The sequence below is a fragment of the Sciurus vulgaris genome, assembly GCF_902686455.1.
Source record: "Sciurus vulgaris genome assembly, chromosome: 8".
In the NCBI taxonomy this organism is placed as follows: Eukaryota; Metazoa; Chordata; class Mammalia; order Rodentia; family Sciuridae; genus Sciurus; species Sciurus vulgaris.
In genome coordinates this window covers 15,866,932-15,882,940 of record NC_136468.1, presented here as the reverse complement: position 1 = coordinate 15,882,940, position 16,009 = coordinate 15,866,932, and the positions used below count along the sequence as shown (strand labels likewise).

Genomic DNA, 16,009 nt, shown 5'->3' with positions numbered 1-16,009 from the left:
TTGTCCAGTGTCCCACAAACTGAATTGGGTTAACATTAGTCTCTACCCTTACCTAAAACCACCACAGAATCAACTTGAAGACGTCTTTGCACCCAGAAGAACCCAATGAGAAAGGTTAAATTATCCTGAAAAACAGATTACTGGCCATTTTTTATGTCTCAATTTTTATGCCCATTTTGAGGCGGGGGGAACCAGTAATAATCTTAAGTGTCTCAAAAAAGACTATACAAGAATATTTTGAGTAGCCCAGAGTAGAAACAAAATTCTAACATTTCAATCATTGATTATCCTTTGCCTGAATGACATTTTTTTTTTTGTCTTTTTCCTTCTGAGTTTAATATTTGGTCTTGTTTTAGCTTACTAGTCACATTGAGAATGGAAATATCCCAGTACCAATTTATTGCTTGCTCAAAATAAAAACAACAACAAAAAACAATAAATTTAAAAGGCTGGCATAGATGTAGGGTTAAATAAGGCCGTGGCCGGGTTGCCCAGGTTAGTAGGTACACAGATCACCTGCCCCATGTTCCTTTGGGTGCTAACCCTGAAAGGGGACACCCCTGAGGAAACCCTTTCTCCCCTGGAGCAGCACTTCTCAAGGTCCAAAGACCCCCTGCAGGGGCTCATCTCCAATTCCCAGAGGCCACTGGAGTGGAGCCTGGAAACTGGTGTGGGGTCCCCCTGGAGAAGGGTGCAGTTGCTAGTTCTGGGACAGGCTTCCTGCAGAAATCTGCTCTTAACAAGTTCTCCAGGTGACAATAAAGCTTGAGAGCCAGTACAGCTGACGGTCAATCACAAATTGAGGTTCAAGGTGAAAGTCAGGTTGGAAGGGGATAACCCTGCCTCAGACGGAAACCCTGGAAAAGCAGCCTTATTTCCTGAAAAGCACAGGTTGGCTTCCCTCACCAACACAGCAGCAGCAACCAAGCAAATACCCGCAGCTGGGGAAGCAGGTGGCTCTCAGGCACCACCTCCTTTCCTGGTTCCCCAGGCTGAGGACAGGCACCTGTGTCTCATACTGTTTCCGTGTTACCAGGTGGGGATGATATGATGAGACACTTCACACAGTCCCATTTGAAGTGCTAAAGTGGCAGGGAAGTGTTCATCTCTTTAAAAGTGAAATGTCCCCAGGCTCAGATACAGGGGACAACTGGGGGAATGGAGCCTTGCAAGACAAAGGTCAATCTGACAAGCCTTGCCAGGAGGCCACTGCAGCATGTGACAATGCCTCTGTCCCAGGTAGCTCAAACGTGCAGATGTTCTCTCAGGATGAGCCGAGAGCTTCTTCCTTTTCAGAGTGTTAACCAGAGATAATCCAAGTGTTTCTTGCTCATTCTCCCCCAGTAAAGGGCAAAGCAGTTAGGAAAATCAGCCTGACAAATGTGGCCTAGAGCTGTCCCACATAGCCAGGACAAGCAGAGACCAAGAGCTAAAGACTGTCCTCAAAAGCTCCTATCGATCTACATGGCAACAAACTACTCCAGGGCTCAGATGAGGCCTGAGGGAGAAATGGAGCACTGTGGCCAATTTGGAAATGAAACATCATTTCAGGCAGAAAAGATGGGCTGCCTTTCACCTTGACTGTGTCATTGACTCACAGGGAGGACCTCAAGGCCACAATGACCATGCTGGACAGGTGGTCCTGCCCAGATTAAAGAGGTGTGCTATCACACCAGAGGGAGGGCCTTAAAGGGCAACGGTGCGGGGCTGCATGGATGGCGCCCAGTGCGGAGGGACAAGTGGCCCAGACCTGCCAGCGAACCAGCTTCACTCCCCAACAGCAGTACTGTGGAAAGGCCTATTCAGCCAGAGGCTGGCGAGGGGACACTGGAGGTCCCAGGAGAGGACTCAGACCCCTCTCCCCCCCCGTTCTCATGGCAACTTTGGACTGCCACCTGTGGACATCCTGAGCGGGTTTTATTTTTGCCTGAGAGCAAAGTAAAACTGCAGAGTGTAGCGGGAGGGCAGGGGGCACAAGGAATTGAGGAGGAAAAGGCTTAGGACCTCCAAATCTAGCTGCCTTGGTTCGTCAAGTTTTGCTCCAAGGATGTACTGCCTGTTAAATATAGTTTTGAAAGTCTTTTATAAGTTGCATGCTCAATTTTTAGCCAGTTTTAGCCAGTGAAGCTGGTTTCTGTCCATTAATAGCAGCACAGGTTAACTAAATAATAAAACCCCAAGTGGCCCCTGACTTGGCTACGGTTCGCCCTAAGTTCAGGACAAGACCTGGGAAGAAATAGCCCTTGACATGCTGAATTTGCAAGCCTAAATATAAAGTGACAACGGCAGCTCCTGCTTGTTGCACGGAGAACTAGGCCCAGCAGCAGTCACCCTTGGGCAGACTGGTGACCCAGGACCACACAGAGCCGGCTTTCCAATAAGAGTCGGGCGGGCACTCTCCAGAGAGAACACATGCTGTCTGGGCTTGGAACCTGACCCTCCAGCTTGGCCAGACACTCCCATCCAGTCTGTTGCCTTCTGTCATAAGGAGATGCCCACGGTTCTGCCTGTTCTCCAGGCTACACCTTCCAGGTGGCTCCAGCACTGGGTACACTTCACCCCTCTGTGCCCAGTCGGACCCACAGCAGAGAGCAGGGCACAGGAGTGGACAGGAGGGCAGACAGAGCTGGCAGGAGTAGATGGGCTCCTCAAGAGCATGCAGAGGCCCATGGAGACTCCTCCTGAAACAGCGGAGCTTCATGTGTGAATTCCATGAGAAAGCAAGGCTGGAGAAGGACAGGCTTAGGAGGCTAGAGAGGGCTGCCGTGACCCAGGAAATCCCTCCTAAAGGCATGGGGAGGGTGGGAACAGCCAGATGGAGCAGCCTGGAGACCCCAGCCTTTTCTGAGTAGGATCACAATGAAAGGAGACAGCAGCAGGCTGAGGGGCAGGCGGGGTGTAGGGAGCAGGGACGAGGAGACCTGCAACAGTGCTGTGGCAGCCAGGCTGGGCCCAGGGGAGAAGCCATCCGTGAACCAGGGAGGCCATGAGGGGCCGGAGCGGGCAGTCAGCCCCAGAACTGGGTAGGAGGTCAGCTGTGTGGACACCGCCCCACCTTCGCTCTGTGGCCTTGAAGGAGGCGTGGAGAAAGCACACCCACCAACGGGTGAGGGCAGAAGGCCTCAGGCAGCCATGAGTCCTGGGACTCTGTTGCTACTGCAGACACCTCCACCTCTCAGCCATGGCTCAGTCCTACCTTATCTCCAACTTCATCTCTGTGGACTGTTCAATGTTATTTCTTTTCTTTTTCTCCTTCCTTCCTTCCTTTGAACTCAGGGGCGCTTAACCACTGAGCCACATCCCCAGCCCTTTTCATTTTTCATTTTGAGACAGGGTCTGAGTTGCTTATGGCCTCGCTAAGTTGCTAAGGCTGGCTTTGAACTTGTGATCCTCCTGCCTCAGTCTCCAAGTTGCTGGGATTAAGGCAAGCACCACTGCGCCTGACTTATGCAATGTTATTTCAAGCATAATCTCTCACTCTTTCACAAACCTGACTCTTGCTTTCCAGAAACCTCCAGCAACTCCTCACTGGATACTTCCCACAGACTGGCCACTACCTATAGCACCAGGCTGTGTTATACCATGCAGTGGTCCTAAGAAGCCCGTGGGATGGTGTAGGACCCCTGTCCATGGGTCAGGAAATGAAGGTGCAAAGGAGGCGGGCAGCCAGCCAAAGTCACAGTGCCCAGTGAGCACAGGGATCAGGTCCAACCCTGGGTCCCCGACTCCAAAGCAAGCAGTGCTCTATCTCTGTCCCACGGGAGCAGCAGTTCTTAGCCCTGATGGACACTGGGGTCCAGGAGAGCTGGCAAAAAGCCCCTATGCTGGGCCCCATTCCAGGTGTGTGGATTCAGTTTGTGAGGACTGGGGTCCAAGTTGGGTTGTCTCAACAGCTCCTCAGGTGACTGATGTGGAGCCAGGACAGGGAAGCAGCACACTGGAAACTCGGCAATGGTCTGGGCCTCGTCCATATCCTTGTTCAGTGCTGTGCTGGCCTTTGTTGGATGTCTGAGGTGTGTCCCTGTGGGGCATGGATGTGGTTGTCTCCCCAGGATTCTCATGTTGGAGTCTTGGTCCTCTGGGTGGCGATGATGGGAAGCAGTGGACCTTTAGGAGGTGGGGCTAGTGGAAGGTCACTGAGGGTGCTGCCTTTGGAAGGATTAAGGTTAGGGACCTTGAGGTAGTGCTCTCGAGAACAAGTTGCTATGAAAGCCTGACTCTGACCCTGAATTTCTCTCCAGTTTTCTGTCTGGCCACATGGCCTTGCTCTCCCACATGACTCCCCCATTGGGGTGCCATGGGCCACAGTGTCTTGACCAGAGTCATGCTGATGCCAGTACTATGCCTTTGTACCTTTGAAATTGTGAGCTAAATAAATCTCTTTTTAAAATAATAGTACCCAGCCTTGGGTTTTTCGTTGTAATAATAAAAAGGGTACTATAAAGCTTCCGGCGTCTGGATGCGGTGCCTAAGGTTGCCTTGCTACAGGAGGGGCCAACCAGTTCCTGCACTACAGTCTCCCCTCCCTTCAGCCACCTTCTATGTGAAACACCACTTTCAACCTGTTACCCATTTATGTTCAGAGTTTTTAAGGCTCGCTCAAGGTTTAAGGATACAGCTGCAATTCCCTCGATAGGCATTTGAGACCCCCTGAAACCTGGTCCCAACCTGTCTTTTCAATCCTATCTTGATACTCATAAATCCTCGGATCTGACCAGGCTGTTTGTCCCCTGCATGAGCCTGGTACACGGCCACCAGTGTGTCTTCAAATGGCACGTCCTGCTCTGTCCTCCAGCTGTCTTGACTGTTCCCATCCATGAGGACCCAGCTCCCTGGGGTCCTTTCCAACTCTAAGTATCAGGACTAAGAATCTTCCTGGGCTCCATGGCCTACTTGGCTTAGACGGCTCCTCATTCTCATTTCAGTGTGCACATGTCCTAATTTCCCAACCATATTAAGGTCATTTGAGGGCATAAACTGCGGGAAAATACTTTTATCTCCCCTACAGTGACGGCCACTGCAGATCTGAGTGCCACTGGGCTTTCTGCACCCCTACCTCAGTGCTGACGGGCTTACCTGTAATATCGGGACTGCAAGTAGGTGGAGCACACGGCCTTGGACACGTGACTGGCGGAGCCAAAGTCGATGACCTTCACTCTGTACGGCTGTCGGGATGGATCCACCAGCATGATGTTTTCTGGTTTGAGGTCAGCGTGGATGAGACCTAGGCTTTTGAGTTTCATCAGGGCTGTGGCCACCTGCTGGAGGACTGGGCGAATGTACTTGAGGGGCAAGGGGCTAAACTTGTTCTGCTTCAGAAAGTCATAGAGGTTTTGCTCCAACATCTCAAAGACCAAGCACGTGTGGTTCTTGTGCTGGAAGCACTCGTAGGCCCGCACGAAGTTGTAGTCGTCAGCACTCTCCGTGCTCAGCCGGGCCAGGATGCTCACTTCGATCTGACCTTGCCGGGCATAGGACGGGTGGTTCTTCAGGATCTTGATGGCCACGATTTCATTGGTGCCCCGTTTCCAGCATTTGACCACTTGCCCGAACGTCCCTCGGCCCAGGAACTCGAGGACCTCGTAGGTGTTGGTCATGGAGCACAGCACCTCATGCTGCACCAGCTGGTAATCGCCTTCGCTGTTGGAGCCACTGTTTTTGGAGGTGGCAGTGGACGTGGTGGCAGTGGCTACAGTGGCCCCGCTGGCATTGTTCTGAATCATGGGTGGATGCTCTTCGATGATCTGCACGCTGCTCGTGTTCTCAATCTCCTCGCTCTTACGCTTGAGTCCACATTTTTGGTAGGTGTCAAGAAGGCTCACAGTGCTTCGACGCATTAGGTTGTGTGGTCCGCCGAGGACTTGCCCCGTGACAGAGGTGCTACTTGCTGATGTTACGACTATGTGTCCGGTGCTTCCTGGGAAGATGATGGTCTGCTCGTAAGGTAGGCTTGGGTTTGGGATCGGCAAGGAGGTGCTGACGGTTGTGGTGGCTGGCTGAGAAGGCGGGATGTTCTTGCTCTGGCTATACACTTTGCTGTGGGAGCCGTACCCAGTCATGTCCCAGTTGGAACTCGGCTCGACTTTCAGTTTCTTCACACTACAGAAGGCACTTGATTGAAGGGTGTGAGGGGAGAAAACTTGCACATGTGAGGCCATACCTATAAGAAGGAAAAGGAAAAGCAAGTATTTGAGTCTCCCTTGCATGACTGAACTCAACAGGTTCATTTGGGTTCTGGCTTGAGTCACATAGAATATCATCCTCCTGCTTCCAAACCAACTTGGAAACATGAATCTAGTCCACCTGGAAGCACATTCTGGGACCCAGTTCGGGGGACCAGGAGGGTCCAGCACTCCACCTGCCACCACTAGGAGACACACAAAGCAGAGCCAGGGATCCAGTCAAAATTCAGATACAGAATTAGGATATCAGGACTTAGTTCACCATTTATTTTTATAAATATTATTTGTGAGAGACACCACTCTTCCTCCATTCTCACTGGGTTGCAGTCTAGTAAAGCTGAAGACTATTTCAAGTGACCCAGGTAACCATCCTGCACCTGGTCCCTTCACATGGCCAGCTCATCCTGCCCACCGTTCCTCACGGTCGGATTCATTGCTTTGAGGAAACATGTCTCCACCCAGGTCCATTGCAGGGCCGCTCTTAATCGTCTGACTTCTGGATGAGACACAGGGACCACCTGGCATCTTAGTCAATTTAAATGAATTCTATGATACTGTGTGGATGGACAGTTGGTTGGAGGACTTCACGTGGGCAGTCTAAAACCTCCTGTCAGCATTTTGTGTGGTGGGGGGAGGGGGTAGCACAGTTCATGGGCTCTATTTGCTCACTTTTCCTGCTCAATTCACATATCAATAAATTTCTCTACAAAGCACTACACTTTTATACCAACATATCCACAATTTAGATAACCTCAGAAATCCTTAAGAGCATTACTCTGGAATAGCTGTACAACTTTCAACTGCGGGGATACTGGAAATAAACAAAATTCATAGGAAATGTATTAAAGAAAAATAGTGCAGTGATGAAGGAGGTAAGTCCTTCAAGGTGAAAGGAGAAGCAGACACTGCCCATCTTCTAAGTGACACCTCCCACAGAAGCACAATGAGAGGGGACTCTGTCAGGCACCGATGGAGCCTTGCTACCCCAGGGTCCTCTCCCCTAGCACTGCCCAGAGCGGCTGTTCTGTACTTCCTCTCCACCCCACTGGGCTCCCTCTCTCAGTAGAAGAGCCGCCTTCCATGTTGCCCAGAGGCCTGAGGTCAGCCCGACTTTCCTCCTATTCTCTTGATTTCAAAACATTCCTCAGTCTCCATCCATCCTCCGTCCTGTTCCTTGTCTCCAATCCCTTGGGAGGACATGTCTTTCCTTTCCAGCACTAAAAATGCTCTCTGGTCTCATGATCCATTTTCTCCCACTTTCTCTTCAACCTGCTTCCTCCCGTTCTCTCTTCCTCCAGTTGTTTTCAATTTCTGCTGTAAATGGTCCCAAGTCCTTAGCAGGCACTGGACAAAGGTTGGCTAAAAGAATCAACAGCTTGATCTCTTCCTTTTGCCTCTCTGTGTGCACACACGCAAGCCCCTGACCAGGAAGGCGGGAGGACTAATGGTTGCACTGCTGCCCCCTTCACTCTCCTTACCACTCTCCTTACTTGGAGTCAGGGGTTCAAGCTCCCTTCTCTTTGATGCTTGCCTCTCCCAGCATATTCATACAGGACAGGCCTGTGTTCTTAAAGGTAAATGACTTCCTAATTGCCCAATCCAATGACTCTTTTTCAGTCCCTATTCTCCTTAACTTCTCTGTGACATCTGATGCTGCTGACCACAACTTCCTTCTTGGTGCTCTTATCTGGTCATATGTGAATCTCTAACCTTCTCCTCCTGATATCTGATTGCACATTGTACACTTGGGTGGCCCTTCTTTCTCTTCCTCCTTTAAAGTGCTGGAATTTCCAACACTGTGACTCTCTTCTCTCGGGAAGATCTCATCCATTCACACAGTTCAAGCTGTCATTCATGTAAACAGCTCCCACGTTTGTCACAGGCTGGGCTCCCCCTTGTATGTTCCAGTCATATATATCTAGTCCCTGCTACAACATGAAATATGATCTTCTAAAGCTCAACTCCTTATCTTTTCCTAAAAGCCTACCCATCTCATCCTTCATCCTTATATATCCATCGCTGTTCATAAAATATTCTTTTGGTCACTTAATTCCCAACCTGTGCAATTACCCTTGATGATTCATCTTTACCTCCACAGATAAGAAGGTACCAAGTCTTAATTTTCCCTTCCTTCAAGATGTCTCTGGCATCCAACTCTTTATTTCTGTTTTTGCTGCTATATCCATAGTGGAAACATTTGTTGCTTTCAGTAGTGGCAAAGCAAATAGAGACACCTGGTCTACCTGAGCACTCTTTCTCCCCTTAAGACTGACCATAAGAAAAGAAAAAAAGATTGACCATAAGATTTATTTTCCTAAAACATCTCTGACCCTAGGTTCAATCCCCAGCACAGCCCAAAACAAACAAACAAAAAACCCAAAAACGAAAGCAAACAATCTGAGCGTGTCACTCTTCTACTCTTCTATCCAAAAACTTTCAATGGCTCCTTGGCCCAGGAGATAAAGATGAGGACTCAACACTTTCGTATTTTGATTCCAGCTATATCGCCAGCTTCACTTTTGACTTTGATCTTATTAACTGCACCAAGGCTGGTCTGCTCACTCTTTCTAGAACGCCTATTGTCCTCTCTTCCTTTACACTCTGGCACAGTCCCCTCTGATGTGCATTCACTGCTTCTCTCAACTTAGCCAGAGACCACCCTGACCATGGTGATCACTCCCTACTCTGTTCTTACAGCACTTAACCATTTGACTACAAATCGTGCTTCCTTTGCTGAATTATCTTTTGCGCTGTTTATTTACACTTTTAGTCATGTTTCCATAACCAGACTATCCTTGGGTGGTGAGAGCTACAGTTCACACTTCACACTCCTTTGTGTTCCCCCAGTATTAAGGCAAGCTTACTGTACGTGGTGGGCACAGGGTTGCTGGAGCAGAGCTTTCTAACTGGCCAGACCTCCAGGAGCACTTAGCTCTCTAGCCATAGGGCAATCGCTGGTCACACTCATCTATGGAACCTGACCTGGCTCTGAAAATTAGAGAAAACTCTGTCAATATTTTCCTACCCAAATCAAGACTTTTAAAATACCAAGACAGAGGTTAGGTAGTGCCAATCCCAGAAATGGCAGGGGGATGTTCTGACTCCACTTTGACAGATGTGCTGACTTCCCCAGGGCAGGTCTGGCCTACCCACAGCCCCGACTCTGAGCCTCACCTTTACCCTGACCCCATGGATGGGAGGAAGCATTCCCTCTGGTTTGAATTCTGAACTCCACCTGTGAGCTGGGTGTTGCGTCCACATGTCCGCACACATCATGCCCAGCATACGGTTTGGGATCACACAGCATCTGTACTTGACCTGCTTCTTCCCACGGCTCTTCTGATTAAGTCAACTTCCCCATTCAATAACACAGAAAATGGTTCTTGTCTATTTATCAGTATCAACTAGATACCCATACTGTTCTAGATGTTGCATACAGTACGGGAATGGCAATATCTGGGATTTCAGTCACCTTCCATGGACGAGTCCAAGCAAACCAGCATTTCCTTCATTCTGTCTCTGTCTTTCCGCTGACTCCCTGATCCTCTCTGAGGAAGGGGTGTCAGAGAGGCACCATCAGGAATACGCTGATCACACATAAAAGCAGCGAGGCACTAGTCCCTGTTTTCACTGTTTTATAAAGTTCTTGGTAGAAAGGCAAGGGTGAAGAAGTGGAACTTTACAGAGGGGAAGAGGGTGGCTTCTGACTTGTTTGTTATTGGGACAACAGCCAGGGGCCATAAAATTGTGAAAATCATCACTGGCTGCCTCTGGTGATGGATGGCCAGGACCAGAGAGAAGACCTGCTTGGCTAGAGAAACACCCTTTACCCTTCACCTGGTCAGCTGCCTTTGACTCTGGCCTGGGCTCTTGTGGTCTCTGCTGGGGTCAATCGTCACTATTCCAAGAACTGGACACAATTCCCCATGCAGTTTTGTTACCTTTGTTCTATAGCAAAGACCATCTTGTTCTGAGAAACAACACACTCAAACAAGTTAGAGCTAAAGACAGTCTTCAATAATAATTTTTAAAAATCCCTAAAATATCTCTATAAGGAATAAAACACTGTTGGTGGTTTTGTAGCTTAATGGTAAAATAATCTTATAGATGACAATCAAACTTATTTCCAAACATTTCTCCTTGAGACTACTTTTCTGGACCAAGCCTTTCTGATTAGTTGAACACTCAGTGAGTCAAGCTTACAACTTGTTACCACTCTATTTATTCAGCTCCCTCAAGTGAGGGACAAGGAAGGGTTGGGGGGTGCTTTCTGTTTTCTGCTCTAAAGGAGAGCTCAATGTTTCCTTTCAATTTTTAGTATGTACCCTTCAAAGCCCACTTACCTACTTATTTGTCCATTTTCTTTTCAGAAATGGCAGGGACCTTATGGATATTTTCGTTTTGATCCTGTGGCAAATCTCATTGGTTTTTAAAGTCATTTCTGTCTTTCCTATTTGGCTCATAGACTAGAAGGTGAGTTTGCCCCTTTGGTGGGGAACTGAAGAGGCTAGTAAGACAGTCACGAGGATAGGTTTGGGCCCATGAGGGACCTAGGAAATCACAGTAGAATAAATTTGCAAATATCACACCTGTGCTCTAGAGGAGTGTCTCAACCCAGGCTTTCCCATAAAGCCTTGCTGGCCTCCCAAGATGAAACCTGACAAAGTGGCCACATTTTCATTCACTGTGAAAGTGCAGCAAGTTATTGTGACCTAGAACTAGGCTTCTACCAAGTGGCATGCCTATTACTATACCTCCCTGTCTCCTAAACAGGCTGACATCATGAACACCCAAGATCACACATGCAGAGAGGCCTGCTATGTGTTTTAATTTTACAGATATAAGTTTACGTGGATGCCACAGAAATGATCAATAAAAAGCATTTTAAAACAAATTTATTATGAGACAATTTATATAATTGTATGTAATAAATTCTGTATTGCATATGAAAATGAAAAGCAGTGCCTATAAAGCTGACGTAAAAACATATCCTATAGTTAGTAGAATTAAATTGCTTTTTTGGTAAGAAGTCATTCCTTATTGCCACAGAGATGACAGTCTGTCTCACACCCCAAACAAATCCAGGTCACCTAGACTTAGGGTGCATTTTGATAGCCTATATGTTTAGGCAATGAAGACTCTGACCCCTCTTTGGGCTACTTTATTCAAATGTTCATTTAGCATTTTTTAAAATGTATATAAGTCTGCCTTTCAAAACATATTTTCCAAAACATTTGCTTTGTGGCCTTTTTATAGAGGCCACATAATGTCCACAAAATGCTATCACATGTAATGTCAATCCCTGTTCCTCAGGATTCTCGAAGCACATGTATGATTCTCCAGGTTTTAAGTTCCTGAGCACTTGGCATCCACCGGGCTCTGGGATGGGTATCCTCTAGATCTGTGAACACATGGCTCACTGTTGGGACAACGACGATTACCTATGGAAGCCCTTCCCATTGATACAAACACCTCCCCACTTTCTGTCTCACAAAGGTGTGAGTCTGCAGACTAAGAGGTCAAGCAATGGGTGCAGGCTCCCATGATGCACAGCAGAATCAGAGCCTGACCCAACGTTCAAACCTGGGTTATTCTTCTGCTTCTTTGTTTTCCTGTGTCTTAATGATTGAGTGAGAAATTCATTTTTCCAGGGTTATGGAATATTTTTTCTATCTAACAAAAAGAATATCTAAAATTTTTTATGGACTGAAGTCTTAACTCAATTTTTAAAAAATGACACATTGAAGAATTGGCTCTTTTGGTTATTTTTTCCTCACTTATTTGCTTAGTTTCTTCATAACTTAATATTTCACAATTAGATGAACTGAAAAGTTGCTTCACATCTGAGTACATTTCCTTTCCATTTCACCATCCCCAAATTATCTACTGGAAGATCAGACTGGTGAAACTACAGGGATATGAGGGCTCAACTATGAATAAAGAAAATTAAATTGAATTCAATTTCCCTGAATTCTAGCAAACTCAAGAGAAGGAATTATAAGTATAAACAGGCACCATCTTTGTTAGTATTTAAGGTATGTTTTGGGTGATGTGAAATATATTACCACTCAGAATCCAGTTACATTATTAAGGAAAATGGAATCCAGACACCTTTCATAAGAGGTACCAACTTCCTCACTTCCTAAATCTTTTGGATACACATTTTGGCCGAATAATGAGTGTTTGAAGCTACAGAATTTTTAAGGGGATGGTAATCAAGTATTCAAAGGAAGGATTAATTCCCATACTTAACGAATGCTGGATCTGTCTTACACATCATATTTTAAAATAAAATAGAATACAATTATTGAATATGTCAAAATATGTCAAAAATATATGTTGGAAATATGCATCTGAATGCAAAAATTTAAGGATCTAGAAAAGTTTTTTTTTTTAAATATAATCCTTGATAACACTGTATTATGATGTGATGCCTCAAAAGGGTTGAAAAGTACTAGGAAAAATGTCAAAATTGGCAAACTAAACAATATTCGTGAAATTTTAATAATTATCCTACTATCAAGTTTGTATTTTACAAGTAGTGTGAAGATAATTTTAGGTTAGCCTGTTATTAAATGATGCATTTCCAGAACAGTGTATACTAAATGTCTAAAGGTTTTTATACTGTTTCTAATCAACGTGTGTTTATCTACCAGTTGTGTTATGTTAAATATATAGTATAATTCCACCAGAGCACCGTTTAGAATCAACCACAAGCCCTATAGAATTCATGTGTCAATAATAACAATAAAAATACTGCTGATTGCAGCACTGGGCATTTGAGAAAAATAGAAAAATGAAATCAATCATCAAACTGGCATTAAGCATTCTCTATGTAAAAAAGACTGGTGTGGGGCATGATGGGAAACACAAAGACATCACCATTGGCCTAAAATAACTTAAAATCTCCTGGCATTATCAAGTTCAATGCCAAGTAATAAAGGACAACTGAAAATTCTAGGTGACATAAGCACTTCCAGATTAAACAAGAGTTCAAAAGCAGAACTCATTATGGATTGTGGCCAGGCAAGTTTTTATAGCCAACCAAATATGTGAACTATGAGCAGAAAGATGGGGGTATCACTGCAAGACAGAGTTTGGTTTTTCAGATCCCACTAAGTAAATCAGCCTCTCAGGGGAGCAACCAGCACTCTGGTCTCTGCCCTCAGGAAGCTCCTGCTTTGCTTAGAGACAAATGAAACACATGTACAGAGCAGCAGTGTATGCATGCATGTTAAGGTTGTATGTGGTCACCAGTACACGCTGTGCACACCACCACCCACTTGACCCCAACTGTCATCTAACAACTCCAGTTTCCTGAAGTAACTCTCAATACCAGAGTTGGTGGGAAGCCCTACCATGAAAGATGCTCGCCTTCTCCTTTGGCCTGACTGAAGGTCGCCTCTGTAACTCATGGCAAGTTGTAGAGAGATTGTCCACGACACCTTTGCTATCTTCCAGACTCTGGATACTTACTCCCTACAACTTCAGGGGAAGGTACATTTCACTATTTTATGGAGCTTATAGAGGTGACATAACTTGTCCAGTCATTTTCCTACTACTAGCAGGACTGGGTTTTGAATTGAGGTTTGCCTGACTCCCAAATCCATGTCAAACCAAGTTTCTTCACTATTTGGGTTCTTGGATTAGAAGCACTAAACAAGGAGATGGGTACTGTAACAGCCAAAGGAAAGATGAAAGTTGATAAGGAAGAGAAAACAGATCTAAACCTGACTGGGCATCCTCTAATAAAACAATGATACCCACAGTGGTCATCCGAAGTCATCTAGCATGCCTGTCTCCTCAAGTTAGGATGGCATGTGAGAAGTAAAGCCATTAAAATTATTTAAGTTAAATAAATTCACCTCTTTGGAGAGATGCCTATCACTGATCTGGTGCACAGTGGCCCAGGGGCCAGAGCCCCAGTTTTGAGTAAGAAGGCATAGGCTAAGGGACCTGGCAGTCAGTGGTCAGAGAGACTGTCACAGCAGTTCTCTGGAGCCAGGAGGATCTGGATCAAGGAATGATCTGAGAAAACAAAAAGAAGTAGCAGGATTACAGACTTTGCAGAGAGGAAGTGATAACATACACTGACAGATGGGATATAAGGACGAAGGAGAGAGAGGAACCAAATACGTCTGAGGGATCAGAAGAAGGGGGTTCCACAGCACGATAGGGAAGGTGAGAAGTGGTGTCGAAGTGTCATTTATCTTGGGGGAGGAGAAATGAACCAGTTTTTAACAGGTACAGGTCGAATGACAAGCACCGACTGTACGTCTAAGCTGAAATATCCATTGTTCAACTGTTACTGCTGAAACTCTGAAGCAGGGAATTGCTTAATTTACTCAAGTTACAGTGTCAGGAGGTGCTGGTCTCTGACAATCAGCATCTAGTGCCTCTGTGCTGGGTTGGCTCTTAAATGAAGATAAGCCATTTTCAAAGGAGAATGGCAAATAATAAGATGGGCTGAGACCACACAGAATTAACCCAAAGGACAAAAGGGCAATGTCATCCTGAAGTGGTTCATGGATAAGGCCAAAGACAGAGGGACAGGGACAAAAATGTGGCTAGGTGCAGGTTGGCAGGACAGAGTGAAGGTATCATAAGGGGAAAGGATGGTGATGAAAAGCTCACAGCCCAAGAGACTTAAGGTGCTGCTGATAGGGACAGCGTGGCCCAGTCAGAGGGGCACTGCGTGGGGTTGGCTTCATTTCAGAGTCAGCAACAACAGGAGGAAATGTTCCACGTGGACCAAGGAAAAATCCAGGTCAGGAGCATGGTCAAGAGGTCATGGCTAGAGACACTGACCTGAGGGCTGCTATCAACACCTCGATGAAAACAGAATCCGCAGGAGGAAAGCTGTTTCCCAGGAGAAAGATGTGGAAAGTAGAGCAGATGGCAAATAAAGAAGTCCTCAGGGGCATAGGCTTCATCAAATAGCATGAGGAGGACAGAATGAGTCACATGGAAAAGTCAAGAATATAGCAGTAATCAACCAATTAAGGAACTGATCCAGGAGAACGAAAACAGAGGAGTGGCCAGGCCTGACTGAGGATCAGCCAACAGCTTCCTCATCCCACAGGGGTCAGGAGAAGTGAGAGGAGTGCTCTCCTGGGAAGAGAACCGTGAAGCCCCTTGCCTTTCCAAGAAACATGATCCTCTTTAAGAATATTCCAAACCCTTTACATCATCTGCCTTCAATCTGAAAATCCTACCAGAAGCTGTTTCTTCGATTGAGAAAGCATCTTTTTCCTGCCATTTGCAAATTTCCCACCTCTCTACCTGCCTACTGGTTCATTATTTGTCCAGATCAGCCCTTCTCCACATTCAGACTTTCTTCTCTTTCTGAAAGTTTCCAACTTTGCCCACAATACCAAGCCTCTATCCAGTCGCCTGTGACTCTCCCATATTGCCTTGAACTTGGGATGGGTGGCTACACAAAGTCCATTCCCCACAAACAATCTGAAAATTCCCAATGCAATCTGACACAGGCAAAGCAAAGAACCACCAATGAGAAAACATGTGCTTTTCAGTTTTCTCCAGCAAACTGTGGAATCAATGAAAGGAAAACAAGTAAGTCCAAAACAACTTAGGGAACAAAAACAAGAGTTGCATTGATTAAGAATCTGAATTATTAAAAAAAAAAACAAAAAAAAAAACCAGCTTCTATCCACAGGTGCCTTAGTCTGCTCAGACTGCATGACAAGGTACCACAGCCTGGGTGGCTTAAACCAGAGGTTACTGCCCAACCGTTCTGGAGGCTGGAATTCCAAAAGCAAGGTCGGTTCTGAGGGCAGCAAGGGAAGGATATGTTCCAGGCCTCTCTC

The 16,009-nt window shown here is 46.2% G+C and overlaps 1 protein-coding gene across 2 annotated transcripts in view; it reads right to left on the bottom strand.

Moving 5' to 3' along the window:
* Positions 1-16,009, bottom strand: part of HIPK2 (homeodomain interacting protein kinase 2) — a 172,057-nt gene that overhangs the window by 109,880 nt on the left and 46,168 nt on the right. For both annotated transcript variants that reach the window (XM_079150093.1, XM_079150094.1), the window contains one exon: positions 5,077-6,160. In XM_079150093.1, coding sequence (XP_079006219.1) covers positions 5,077-6,160 — 1,084 coding nt within the window. Of the gene's footprint in view, positions 1-5,076; positions 6,161-16,009 lie in introns of those variants that run through there.